This window comes from Mollisia scopiformis, assembly GCF_001500285.1.
Source record: "Mollisia scopiformis unplaced genomic scaffold LY89scaffold_14, whole genome shotgun sequence".
Lineage (NCBI taxonomy): Eukaryota > Fungi > Ascomycota > Leotiomycetes > Helotiales > Mollisiaceae > Mollisia > Mollisia scopiformis.
The window spans coordinates 115,660-129,453 of NW_017263594.1; the positions used below are offsets into that span (position 1 = coordinate 115,660).

Consider the following 13,794-nt stretch of genomic DNA (forward strand, 5'->3'; position numbering starts at 1 on the left):
AGAGATATGCAAGGTCCATATATGCATGGCGAGAAAGCGGCAAATGTGGTAGTGATAGCTCATGGGCATATTTTGAGAGCATTCACGAAGAGGTGGCTTGGATTTAACCTCAGCACGAATCTTCCAATGATGCTTGAACCTGGAGCAGTAGCTACTTTATCATATGAGCACCACAAAATCGACGAGCCTGCATTCTTACTGGGTGTCAACATGGGAGCTAGCGAATGAAAAGCGGAGTAACCAATGATGACTTAGATACTCAGTAACATAGAACTTCATACAACGAGCATTTGTCTTTTCCGTTTGAGCACGAATCTAAAAACTGAAGGCTCTGCTTACAGCCAAAAAGGAAACCTGGATGCGGCTACCATCATTGGTCAAACAAAGCAGGGTCAGAATGCAGAGTCTGTGGTATAATTGATGCGTCACAGGTAGCACCAGAATTTGTGTACTGTTGAGATATCACTGTACTCCTGAAGCTTGCCTCTAAATCGATTAATTTGTACGATAGGACCAGCAGAGTGTTGAAACAACCGTCCCAATGCACAAGCAAGCAGATGAAATAAGCAATCAGCTGAAGCAGGATGGAATGGAAAATTAGTGAGAAGAAAGACAGATAGAGACCCATCAAGTTGTGAGGCAGGAGAGGGAACTAGGGGAAGGAAGCGCTAACTTACTACTTACTATATGTGACTTGCCAATTAAGAAGCTACGAGCTAGGGCCTAGGACTCGGAAGCTAGGAATTTGATAAATTAAAAAGCTGGAGAACTAACTAGTCGAAGAAGCTAGGAGAAGAAAATACTATTATCGTATTTTACAATTGTATGTGATCTACAAGCTTTGCTTTTACTAAATCATTGATATTAGATTGCTTGAAAGGTCAGAAAATTTTGAGATATCCAAATTGGTAACAAAGTGTATACACCGACTGAACATTGAGATTGTGTGTAAACTCTTGGAAGTCCATGAGTACTCAAGCGAAGCTGAGTCTGCATTGTAGAACTGCAAATTTGTGGCTTGTACAGTAAATGTCTGTCTCGACTCGAAGATTTCAAGTCCGGCCTAGGTCCCTGGTCGCAGACCAACAATGTGGCTGGCAAGAAGTCCGAAAATGATATGGAGATCTTGACCGCCGAAGGTACTTTGATATCTTGAAACATTGTACCTTGGCACCATTGCTTTTTATCTCTAAACGATTAGACATTTAGTCCATTCTCAATGACAAACATTGATTCGGGAAAGACTGTTCCACATTATTAGAGACATTCAACTCCAGCGGTGAGAATCACGTCAAGTTTGCAATCTAGACAGGAGACTGGGAGTGTATGTGTGCATTCTCAGAATGAGAAGCACCATGGATGGTATCTTCGATTATGGCCAAATTAACTATTTACTTGATTAAAACATCCTTAAACCTTTTCACAGCACAAAGCACCCAGGAATCGCCTTCACATGAGCGCCTACGCTTGACGCTAATCTTCAAATTCCAAATATTTCGTCCCAACAATATCTTCATCCCTCTTCGAGCCGAGCAGAGTACGGTGAGTGTTCTTACAAGAAAGCACCGACAAGACCAGCCAGACCCATGACAACGCTACCAGCACCAACAATCAACTCCTTCTGAGCACCGCTCTTCGCTGTGCTGCTGGCAGAGGCCGAAGCAGAGCTTCCGGCGTCGGTAGTGCTGCTAGCGACTCTGATAGCACCGCTGGATCCCGTAGTCGCGAGGGAAGCTGAATTAGCATCGGTGGTCGTGACTGGGACGGCGGAGGACACGGCGCGGGAGATGGCGCTGGTGGTTGTGGTGGAGTATGCGGAGGCGTCGGAACAGTATGTAGATTGGGAGGACTGGGCGGCGACGATACGTGGGTCGTTGGGGCAGACATTGAAGCAGCTTTAGAGAATTTAGCAAGATATATTGATGGAGATAGACAGGCGGTAAACGTACGTTACGAGATCAGTGTATTTCTGGCACTGACACGAATAATCGGTGGCAGCGCATGATTCGATGATTGCTGTGGTGCTAGCAATGCATGCCTCGAGAACAGGTTGAGCTCCACAAGCAGAAGTGGTGGGAACGTAGGAGTAGGTGGTGGAGGTTGCTGCAACCGCGAAAGCAGCCAGGGAAGAAATAGTCAAGACGGAGGAGATATACATTATGATTGAGTTGCGGAAGTACTGTTGAGATACAAAGTAACAATATCGAGAGGTAGAGGTGGTAGACTGTGAGAGTGGTATTAAGAGAAGAAGGATAGAAAAAAGGTCAAAGACAACGGGTGCAGAGTGGTATTCATACGATATCCCTCGGACAATTTCCTCATTGAAGCCATGGACTCACAGATCTCAGATGGGGGGTCCACTCGAACCCTGATTCCCCTGAGACCAATGCACGCAGCAGCTCTTCTTGGAGACGCCATTTTTATTGAAGCTCCGAGAAGCGAGGCATCTGATTGGGCAATGCAATCTTTAATATCGGCATACGGCAAGGCGTCCATAAATGTCTGAGCTCGGGCAACCTGGTCTTCGTCGGGAGCCACGAGCATCGTGTCCTTCGTTACAATATGGGGATTGCAAGACTGAAGGTCCGATATCCAGCCTATCATGGGATGTTGTTTTTGCTTTTCGTGTTCATGTTCGTGAGATCTGTGGCTGTGTACTGTGAACTGTCGAATGCGTTGGTTGTTGTGGAAGGGTCTCGTCTCCTCAATTGTGGGACTAGGCTTATCCCGGACGCCAATATTTAGCTTCCTATGCTTAAATTTGAGCCCCTGGTGCACAGCAGGGGCTTATCTGGAAGGGATCAGCGATATCATTAACGACATTGCCGTTATTGAGAAGCTTCCTTTGCAAGCTCGAACTATAGAGGGAAACCCTGCGTCGGATGGAAAATCTTCCTGAAAAAACTCGGACGTTGATGGTGTGCGTATTCAAAGTTCATTTTATTTATAGGTCTGGTCGGGCCCCAAAAAAACAATTACAAACCACGTTAATCAAGACATGACGATATTTCTTCTGGCGATTTCTGAATACAGGTGAGGCTTTTCGATTTGTATATCGATCATGATGACTATGCAACCCCAAACGCTCCGAAAAGGCCCTCCAAGTTCGTGGGAGGGAGGCCTTCCCAACTTCTGTATGATGAAAACACCGGAACTCGAAAAGGAAATACAACCCAAGCAATCACTCCTGCCCGAAACCCATCGTCTCCTCTACTGCCATCGTCAATTTCGTTTGTAATGCTTCGAGACTCTTGTAAGGCGGTAAGTCGAGTCGGTTGAAACTTAAAAGTGTTAGTGAGTGGCAAGACAGAAAGAACTAGATAGCGGTGCCACGTACCATGTGTGAGACTTCGGCAAATTATTCACTTCTCCAGCTTTCTCGATTGTAAATCGTCTGGGTCCATCACTTCCTTGAAGATCTTTGAAACCGTTGACCGGAATACGAGACGTTCCCGTTGCGAACTGAAGTAGACGTGACTTCTGTTCTCCGTCCCAACTTCTAATTGTCTGCCAGAAGAATTTGATGACCTCGTCCGATTCGGTGTATCCTCTGTAATCCGTGTGCTTCTTCCAGTCCTCGACATCGATCTCCGCAATACCACCAATCAAGAGCTCCAATTCACGCTCATCGAAGACGTTGACAAGTTCAGCCGGGATCAGCTCATGGAAACCATTGATGAAGGCTTGGAACTGTTCGTCGATACGCTTCTGGATTCTCCACTTCACCATAAGGTCAACATACTCCTTCTTGTTGGCATCTGTGACCTCAATGTCTCGTCCACCAGGTTTCAAGTCCTCGACATTAGTCTGGCCGAATCTCTCGTCTTCTGTGGAGAAGGTCTGGTCCAGAACACCCTCGATAGGATTATCGAGCATCCATTGAAGACTGCGGTGGAAATCCGCATCAACACCTTCCATGTCGGACAAAGCAACCGCCTTATTAAGCATCATCTTGTATAGAGCCCCGATGAAAAATGCGTCAAGGAAACGTCGATGGAAGATAGCCAGGCCAACAACACGGCCAATGAACTTGAAATAGTTAAGATGCTCAGGGTTGATACCAGAGTGAGGGTTGATCTGAAGCGTGTAATTGTCGTGGGCGGAGTATTCGAATAGGCAGTAGAAAGGATTGAACATCTCATGGGACAATAAGAAAAAGAACTCTCTGGAAAGACCACCATAATCGAGACCATCTTCGCCATCGAACTTGATCATTAGTCGCTTCTTCAAATCTGTAGCAGATTGACGCATGATCTCGGCATACGAGTCTTCGAAGATATGGGATCTTCGAACCTTGACGTGGCATTGGCCAGAGAGAATACGGAGCGCAGGCTGAGATCTGAAGTAGATGAGCTTGCGTCGGAAGTCACGCTTGTATTGTGGTACGTTCTGGTCCAAGGATGATGGCAATCGAGGATCGTCCCAAGTGGTTGTCTTTGTGTTATGGTCCACAAAGTATACACGTGCTGTATTTGTGAGTCGCATTTCCCAACCACTGGGCAAGGGACCCAGCTGAGATACTGGCTGTTGCTGGATAGTATTGTTGGCATTTTGTCCACCATACATCCGGATATACTGCTGCCGTCTTGGATCTACCCAGGTAGTAGTTCGAGTGTTGTGATCCACGAAATATGGTCGACCTTCGGGAGTATGTCTCTGTTCCCATAAAGGTGGCAGTTCTCCTGTTCCGGCAGTTGTGGCGCCGGTAGCCATCATGGTGGCAGCATTGGCCGTAGTTCCACCAGCTGCTGCAGCTGCTTGTGCTTGCTGCAGGTTCGGCGAGTTCGCACCGGTTCTATCTTCAGGCAAAGTTCGGTTTTGATGTCTTTGTCTCTCAACCTGGGTATTCGCATCTCGTTCATTGCGTTGTGTTTCGGTGGTACCAGAAGCAGAGGGCCGATTCCAGCTCGTAGACCTTGTATTATGATCCACGTAATAGGTTCGTCCCAGATTGTCTTCCCGTCTCTCCCATCCAGTAGGCAGTCTTCCTTGTGCGTCTTCGAAAGATCCGAAAGTTCCACCCTGTCTGGGGCCACCGGTACCATTTGTCTGACCATTCACACCCGCTGAGCCTGCGCTGCCGGCAGCGGGGGCGTGGCCTGGGGTCGGGCCGGTTGACATTGCACCATTTGCCATCAAGACACCAGACGGCGCTGATGTGTGAGATGGAGTGGATGTTCCCGGGAAAGAGGTGGTCGAAGCTTGTGGGGTACTCAACGATGGTCGACTTCCATTCGGATTATTGGCAGGAGCTAGGTTTGTTCTTGGAGGCTCTGATAGATTCGTAGATAGGTTGATGATAAGCTTTCCATGAACGACCAGGTTATCAGTGGACTTCTTCAGGTCTCGGGTGAGCATCTCTGTGAATCATGGCTTGTCAGTGGCAGCCAACGAATCAAAAAGCAATATATCACTCACGGTCCTGCCCAGACGAGAAGTCGACTACATCTCCAACTCGAACATTGATGACGCCGAGAAAACCTTGATCCTTCTTCTTGAACTTCTTTTGATCAAAGATCTGGACTGCTAGGATGCTATCTTCGTTGGCACGGCTGTATATCGTATTAGTCTGGGTGCTCCATGCAACATCAAGCTTATGCTCACAGATCAAAGCTCTCATTCCAGTATGGGTTCAAGGTCCGCTTGATGACGGTCGTCGTCTTGGTCTGCTCTCCACCGAGCGTCGCCACTGCAAAGGGATCTGGAAATCCTGGGGAAGCTATCAGCATGGGTTGTTGATGTTGACGTTGACGTCTGGTATAATACATACTGAATACATCACGCTTGTAGAGTCCATCGGCGGCAATGACTATTATCTATCAGTATATGCACCCTGTATAGATGTGGAATTGAAGCTATCGTACTGGTTAATCGCAGATTAGGCTGCCTAGAAGGGCTGTCAGTCATGATCGTGGTACCTGTTGACCAAAGGAGCAAACTTACGCTGGCAGACTCGAATCCACTCTACTGCTCGACATCTTCAAGATACGCCAAAATTGGCGGCGACGTTCAGCTGAACGTCAATGAAGAAGCTCGTGAGGTGTAATGGCAGAACTGATGGGAGGTTCCTGGGATCCTGGGCGGGCGACGGAAGGAAGAGTGGTCGTCACTTTCGAAGCGCAGAAACTGGGGCTGTGCAGCAGCGCAAGCAACGAACGGTAGGCGCCTCCCAACCACAAGGTCTGACAAAAAAATTGGTCAGGTAATTTTGCCCTTCCGTTGACTGATTATTCAGTCGAGGTCGTGATATCGAGCTTTGGGATCTCGCATCAGCAGGACGTTTCGAAGAAGGGTTCGACGCCGCAGAAGTCATAACGAGGCACCTCAGAACCCCGCTGTGCCTAGGAAAAAAGGCACACTTTTTCTATTTATATTGTCCCGCAACCTTTGGAACAATATTTTCTGCTAACCCAAATCTTACAATACGTATGACACACCTTCAACTCGCACAAGTTCTTCATATAATACAATGATTCACGTCAAACATTCACATTGGAGCCCAGAAAGCTTCAATGACGACGCACGTGCTCCATTAACGCCCATTCTCTAGGTAATTCATGAATAGGTCCATCCCCATAAACTCGGAGACCAGATTCCCCACCATTTTTGAAGAAGAAACTCAACGCATTTGCTACTTTTTTGCTTTCCAATGCCATGCCTCGCTGCTCGAGAACCCTCTAATTGCATCGTCATATCATCTTTCCTTCTAGTATGGGGTATATCCTCGTCCACGATTGCCTCTGTATCCGCCACGATATCCGCCACCTCGGGGAGAGAAACCACCTCGTCCCATGTAGCCTCGTCCTCCACCTCTGCCACCTCTGCCACGACCACGGTTCATACCAGGGACATTCGTACGCTTCGGGACCACCTGAAGGAGTGAAATGTCAGTATAGAAACAATAGACAAAAGAGGATGTCAAACCTTGAGGTTACGTCCGTGAAAGACACTCTCGTTCAAGACAAGAGCTTGAGCGACGAGGCTTGGTTCAGAGAACTCCACATACGCATACCTGCATATCCTAGATTAGCATCCATCTCTTGCCAGGTAGCGTTGATCATAAAAGATTCTTTCAACCCCAAACCAAAGAAGCAACATTATCATATAATGGGACAATCGCGGACGGAGAAATCGTGAACGAACCCCTTGGGATGGCCAGTGAACTTGTCCAGCAGGATGGTGACACGGTTGATGGAACCACAGCTCTGGAAGTGAGCCTGAATCTCCTCCGGCGACGCAGAGTAGTCTACGTTGCCGACGAAGATGCTTCTTGAATCGATGTCCTCCTTGCCATCCTGCATCTCGTTCTTTTGTTGGTCGATATCGGCTTGCATCTCTCTCAGCTTGGCTGCCTCCTCTTCCATCTCTGCAACCCGTCTCTTCATTGCGGAAATCTCCTCCTATACGTCAATGTCAGTAACAAACACGAGTCCATGTACGCAAGCGCAATGTACCTCATCGTTGCCCTCCTCTTCTTGTTGCTCCATAACATCTTCCACCACCTTAGGCTCCGTGTCGGCCATGATGAACGATGATCGAAGAATAATGCGGTCGAAGCTTGCTCAATGCAAGAACAAAAGAAGTTGATGCACGGAAGTGGAAGAAGACCGGACGAAGCCCGCTATATATGTTCGTTAGCGCAGCCTCGTCAATCAACTCGAATTCAAGCTGCGTAAATATCTTCAACAGTGAATCCGAAGCCTCGTAGCTTCCCCATCGGACAACAACGATCTTAGCTGTCAAGGGATACACAAGTGCACCAATAAAGGAAACTTCCTCTATTAACCCTCAATGATATAGAAAATAGATTATAGATATCGTACCTTTCTGCTTCAACTGCTCGACAAACTAAATGTTCTACAATATGTTGTTCATAAAAAATTATCTTCAACGTGCAAGCAAGCATCATCGTACCGCTTCGGCGAACGAAGACGCGAGGCTGCAGAAAGCTTCCGTCATTTCGAATCTCATGCCAAGACACAAGCTCAATGCATCCCACCACCAAGGCTGATCTCCATCAAAAAAACATATCCATCTTGGCAAGAACATATATCCTCACGCATTGGATCAATTGATATCCCCCGCAGAGCATTGACCGTACGATTATTTGCACAAGTGTGTACAAATCAAGGCAAAAGCAAGCAGGTTTTCCTCTCCTCTCTATCACTGGCACCGTCAACCAGTCTCAGCGCTGATAAGAGTACGTGCGCCATCAAGCCTTCTCTCCCACGTTCAACCCGCTCTTTGCGCCCTCACTTCACACATAAGAGAGCAGTCTCTCACGCGGGCATCTCTGATTCAAAACCGATCCTCTCATCTACTCATTCTCAAACTCCCATCTATCTCTTCTCTCCAGCTACCTACCCCACCACCACGAACAATGCCCTCCTCCTCCTCCGACTCGCAACCCCTCCTGGGCGAATCCTCCTCCTCCCAATCCAACAACAACAACAACACAAACACCTACCCCTCCGACTCCAAAACCCGTCGCGCACCCATCCGCTCCGCATACCGCTACTGCCGCCTGTCGGTGAAGACCTTCCTCTCCTCGCCCGCGCAGCACTACACCGTGCTCTCGCTGGTGTCCTTCGACCTCCTCGGCATCTTCGCCGACATCATCATCAACCTGTACCAATGCGACGAGGGCGACTTCGCCGGCCCGTACTGGAACGACGTCCGCGAGGGGCTGTCGATTGCCGGGTTGGTGTTTAGTTGCTTGTTCATGGTGGAATTGATTCTGAGCGTTTGGGCTTTTGGGTGGAGGTTTGTTGATTTTCTTCTCTCTTTTATCCTATCCTCTCTTATTTAGTGAAATTAGATGTTGGAGTGAAAATCATGTTAACCCGCACCAGTTACTTCAAGTCCAAATTCCACTGCTTCGACGCGGCTGTTATTGTAGCTGGCTTCATAACCGACGTCCTGCTTCATGGCGTTCTCGAAGAAGTCGCTTCTCTAGTCGTTATCCTTCGTCTCTGGCGCTTCTTTAAGATCATTGAGGAATTTAGCGTTGGTGCTGAGGAGCAGATGGATGGGTTGAACTTGAGGATTGAGCAGCTGGAGACTGAGAACGAGGATTTGAGACGGGAGTTGAAGAAGCAGAAAGGTACTTTGGATGAAGAGGAAGTCGGCTTTCAGAGTGGGAGTGGAGCTTGGCAATGATGAGATGCTACAAGTCTCAAGTCAGGAGTCACAAATGGGTAATTATGAGGGTACTGGGACGTGATAGCTTCATGACTGGACATTCTAAATAGTTTGTATGCACGTGTGAATGTACGGATTCATGAAGAGTAATATTTCTATCATACAACAATTCTAACGAAGAGAAGGGTTTCTAACGCTTCGTATGCAACAACAGCGCTTTGCGCCAAAATAAACATCGCTGAGAGAATTCTTCGGCATTTTTCGTAACAGACTCAGAGCTGAGCCTTAAATCTTCCGCCCTCTCCTCTCTCTTGTGACATCCTTTACTGGGCTGACAAAAGTGACGTGTTTGTCCTCTTTCCTCAATCGCATCGCATCACTCCCGCTTCCCGACCGATTCCTGAGGACGGTCCTAGGAACCACCTTTTCTCCATCATCCTCAAACTGAATCTCGGCGACGCTATCATCGTCTTCCTCACCAGAGCTAGCACTCTCTGCATCATCACCTTCATCGTACTCGCCATCATCACTGACCAAACTTGGTGCGTTGTTGCTTGCAATGGTGTTCGGGCTCAAATCAATGAGTGAAGGTCCATCAAGCATTTCCACATCCACATCAACCATATGGTGATGGTCCAAAGGAGTCTCAGCTAGACGTGAAGGCGTAGCATTGTTTGTAGTTGAAATGGTATTGATGACCGGAGTTGCATAAGATAACCGAGGCGAGATGCCACTTAGAGCAGGTTGTCGAGCATTTCTACCATCAACACCTTTGCTGCTACCAGGTCGACCAATGGGTGCGGGTGACATGCCAGCTCGTGCCGGCATCCGCATTACTGGAAGCGGTGAGTTTGCACCATCAAGACGAGGAGGGACAGTGATGTCTGTTTCAGCACCAGAGTCTTCATCGTGTGATGACATATCATCTAGGTCAATCTTTTGCTTAGCTTCACCAACGATGTCGTTCAGATTCCCACCAAAGCCCTTACTGCGCATGAGCTCGGAAAGATGAGGTGTGACAGATGAAGGAACAAAGCTGCGACTTGGGGTGACTAGCGTCGAGGCCGCACTTGTTGGTATCGAAGTGACACCAGGAAGCTTGCCTTGTTCGAACAATTTGGTAGAAGCTTCGATGCGAGATAACAGTGCAGCATACGCTGCTCGGTCTGGTGGAGCACTTCGGATCATTGGATGTACAAGATTGTTGATAGTCGTTGGACTCTTCTCCTCGCCAACAATGCCTCCCACTTCATCGATCTCAATCGGCTGCCCACTTGCAACGGCAGCTTCTTCGTGGCTCTTGAATTCGATCTTGTGTGCAATACGACAATGGTTGATGAAGCCCTGAGTACTGGAAAAGTTGTCACGGTGACACTCAGGACAGACAAGCTTAACCCACTGACCATCTCCACGCTTGAGAATACAAGGCCCAGCCTTCTCTTTTGGTGGCGGATAGCCGCTAGATAGAGCTTGAAATTTTTGCGCGGTAGAGCCCCTTTGAGATCTAGATTTGCTGGCAGGCATGGCTCCTTCAGCGATGCTGTACCTCGTAGAACGACCCTCCGGTACTGATTTACCGGCACGTGATTCGTCGAGACTTCGTTGCCACTCGCCCTGTGAACCGTCGAAGCTGGAATCGGGAATGAGCCACTTGGCATAATGTCTCGAGTATGGGCCATCAGTGACACCATAAGGTGCAGCCCATTGCGGAACTTTGTCCTTTTGAGCCAGGACTGGACCCACCCCGTTGCTGATATTGATCATCGACTCAGAAGCCGTTTGAGAGACAGGATAAGAAATCAAGTGACAACGACGAAGCTGCTCCAATGCGACTTGACATTTGGCGAGCTCTTGGTTGATCAGACGTAACTCGTTGTGCTTCAAGAGAATTTCCAGGCTGAACTGTGACTCGATAGCATCATGTATCCTACTCGGATCCACAGTCACCGGTTCCTGTCTTTCACTCACTCCAGCCTGAACAGCAGTCACCGGGTTGGGGACAGATATGCGTCCATCTACGACCGTGTTGGCCTTCCTCCGCTTCAAATCCTGAGAATTTCCATGCGCCGAGTCCGTCACGTCCTCGTCGACTCTCTTCCGCTTTGCGACCGACTCGACCGGAATCTCCACGACGGGCGATGTGGCAGGCGCCATCTTGTGGCCTACCACTCCATCTACCACCTTATCGCAGCCCCTGGATTCGGAAATCCAAGAAAATGATCGGAACATCCGCAGGACAAGTTGTCGCCTTGACGAGCGTTGCTGCGAGGCGCGACCGGGCGCTTTAATAGTCGAGGTGGTCAGGCAGACAAGTAATGGAGGATGAGTCTTATCTTGCGATCATGAGTTGCGCAGGACGTGGTGTGGTGGTGTTGTCGCAAAGAAGGCGATATTGGCTAGTGAGATCGGAGGGTTTCGCTGACGTCGATACGAGAGACCCCTTTAAAAACGATCGGCTCCCGAAAAGAAAAAGACCCGCCCAACAATCCAACAGTCGTGATAAAAAGTTTGTACAAGAAAGTCGTGAATTAAAAGGCGCGTTGTGAAGAAGTGGTCTGGTGCAAGAAGTGCGATCAAGACGTATTTGCCGTGGTGGCGCGGGAAGGTACGAGAAGTAAGTTGTTGTGGTTGGGCGACCGACGAGACGCTGATGTTTTGGCGCGCAAGGAGTGATGACGAAGACCTGGAACGGAGAATCAAGTGAAGAAAAGGGCGACGAAAGGGCCGTGATTACAAGAGTGGATAATCCGATGCGAAGAGGTGAAGAAGGAAGGCGACCGCGATATTAAAAAGGGGAAACAGGCGGAGAGAAGTCGTCACGAAAAGGGTCGTGGTATGTTGGGTGATTGATGTTGTAGTGGTATGAAGGAGGAGGAGGAGGAGGAGGAGGGAAAGGGAAGGGGATTTGGTGGTGATGGGGAAATCAACAGTGCAGTCCAGTGCAGGGCCAGGCAAGGCAGGGCTGGCTGGGCGGGACAGGCTGGCTGGCTGGTGGTGTTCTGCGGGCGGGCGACACGGTCGCAACTACCTCCTTTTCTCTGGCGGGTGTGATGGATGGAAGGTGGAAGAGGTGCTTGGCTTGAGCGATGCTTGGGCTTGGCTTGGCTTGGGTGAGTTGCTCCACCTGGGAACTTCAGATCCTGGTTTGTGGCTTGTGGCTTGCAATGATCCACACTTGCAGGGTTGCTTGCAAGGTGCACAAATTTAGTGCAAGGAATGCTGCCAGGGTGCATAAAGGTAAAGCGCTAACCCCCGAAAGATGCCAGGGCGTGCAGTTTACTGTAAGTAGAATAGAGCATCGGGCGTGTAACATCCATGATTGGCTGCCGGGGCGAGGCAGGTTCAAGGCTCGGTTGTTGGACGTTCTGGTGGGTGCGTTTATTCCAATTTAGTGGTGGTCCAGGGCGTGGGCGAGAATCCGGCCTGCCGTGTTCCTCCTTCGCCCTCTGGAACTGACTGAGTGAGTGAGTAAGTAAAATAATAGTGGATCTCTGATTCCATCCCGCATGCGATTTGCACTTCTGCCCTGGCCCATTGCATTTGCATTTCATGCTCACAGCATGGTTACTACCCCGACCCAACGAATAATCACCTCACTTCCACAACCGCACTCACTCAGCCAAATACCTCTCAGTGCCCGGATCTCCTGTTCGATAGGGTATAACTGGAGGACGAAGACAAAAGTTAGGACGTTTGGAGATAGATCAAACAAAGAAAAGTGTCCAGCTATCAAGATTCAAGCATCTGCTGACACGGGCGTGGGGAAGGCCAATAAGACTCAGGCATTCGATATGTTCCACACGCTGCTTGCTGCCAGATCAGACATCAGATGCCTATCTAATTTTTGTACCCGTACCTACCTTAGAGGGCTGACAGGCCATTTATTCATTATTGTACTGTATTCGTTCCTTCGTATTCATTCTCGAGGGTCGATGAGAATGCATCGATATTGCCGTCTGTTCCTGGTGCATCGTATCCGGAGTCCGGTCCTCCATCCTACCCACTCTCTCCTCTTGTCTACGAGTCTGGAGTCTCGCCTCTTCTCGCTGCGAGCAAGTATGCATGTCAGCTCAAGTCGACGATTCGAATCACCAAGCGAGCCTCTTACAGTATTCGAGGCATAGATACATACATTTCCTTCTTTTTTCAGGTACTTGCACATGTTTATTCACCCATGCACGCATGCAGAGCGGCTCCAGTCAACGGCCAGAACCTGAGACCATCCATCCTAGCCCAAGGTCCACACCCTTGCGCAGCTTTTAACGTGCGATGATTGACCAGGCTGGGTGTGTACGCAGCCAGCCGTCTCTCGCCGGGTACGGAAAAGCAGCCTTTTCGTTATGAAGAGACCGCCTTACCATCGCAACGCATGTCACTTTGGTTTTTTTTAGCCAATACAAGTTGTTCTGTCGTGTTGTGGTAGTCTTTACAACAACGAGGTACACTTTTCGAGTTACAGTCACGACTTTCTGCTATGAAAATGTCTTGGCCGGGTAAAGTTTCGGGGCTTGGAATAAATGTACGTCCTCGTTAATAGTACTGGCACTCTTACAGTAGCAAGCTTCTTATTTCGTATCTGCAAATAAGTCCCCAGCGCTTCCTTACAGCTTCGCAGTGTTTTCGATGGTCCCTAAAACAACACGCCTGCCAGCA

General features: G+C 48.8%; 3 protein-coding genes across 3 annotated transcripts; all 3 read right to left on the reverse strand.

The window, feature by feature from the left end:
- Positions 1-299: 299 nt before the first annotated feature.
- Positions 300-765, reverse strand: LY89DRAFT_89884 (uncharacterized protein). Its single transcript, XM_018223506.1, has one exon. The coding sequence runs from the start codon at positions 626-628 to the stop codon at positions 371-373; it is 258 nt and encodes an 85-aa protein (XP_018069988.1). The 5' UTR covers positions 629-765; the 3' UTR covers positions 300-370.
- Positions 766-1,316: 551 nt separating this feature from the next.
- LY89DRAFT_719361 (uncharacterized protein) lies at positions 1,317-2,382 on the reverse strand. The gene is made up of 2 exons (XM_018218490.1): positions 1,950-2,382; positions 1,317-1,895 (listed from the first exon to the last, which is right to left on the reverse strand). The coding sequence occupies exons 1-2, from the start codon at positions 2,156-2,158 to the stop codon at positions 1,553-1,555; spliced, it is 552 nt and encodes a 183-aa protein (XP_018069989.1). The 5' UTR covers positions 2,159-2,382; the 3' UTR covers positions 1,317-1,552.
- A 799-nt stretch (positions 2,383-3,181) lies between these two features.
- Positions 3,182-11,295, reverse strand: LY89DRAFT_697744 (putative E3 ubiquitin-protein ligase hula; the record flags this gene model as incomplete). The annotated part of the gene is made up of 10 exons (XM_018216928.1): positions 3,182-3,281; positions 3,338-4,682; positions 5,419-5,552; positions 5,605-5,710; positions 5,944-5,978; positions 6,056-6,126; positions 6,925-7,012; positions 7,144-7,400; positions 7,455-7,502; positions 9,478-11,295. 10 exons carry the CDS (start codon positions 11,293-11,295, stop codon positions 3,182-3,184), a joined length of 4,002 nt encoding a protein of 1,333 aa, XP_018069990.1.
- Between the last annotated feature and the right edge of the window lie 2,499 nt (positions 11,296-13,794).

Coding starts and splice junctions, on each gene's coding strand:
- LY89DRAFT_719361 (XM_018218490.1), bottom strand. CDS start 2,158: ATGTATATCTCCTCCGTCTTGACTATTTCTTCCCTGGCTGCTTTCGCG. Junction 1,896..1,949: donor AAATACACTGATCTCGTAAC/GTACGTTTACCG, acceptor AATTCTCTAAAG/CTGCTTCAATGTCTGCCCCA.
- LY89DRAFT_89884 (XM_018223506.1), bottom strand. CDS start 628: ATGGGTCTCTATCTGTCTTTCTTCTCACTAATTTTCCATTCCATCCTG.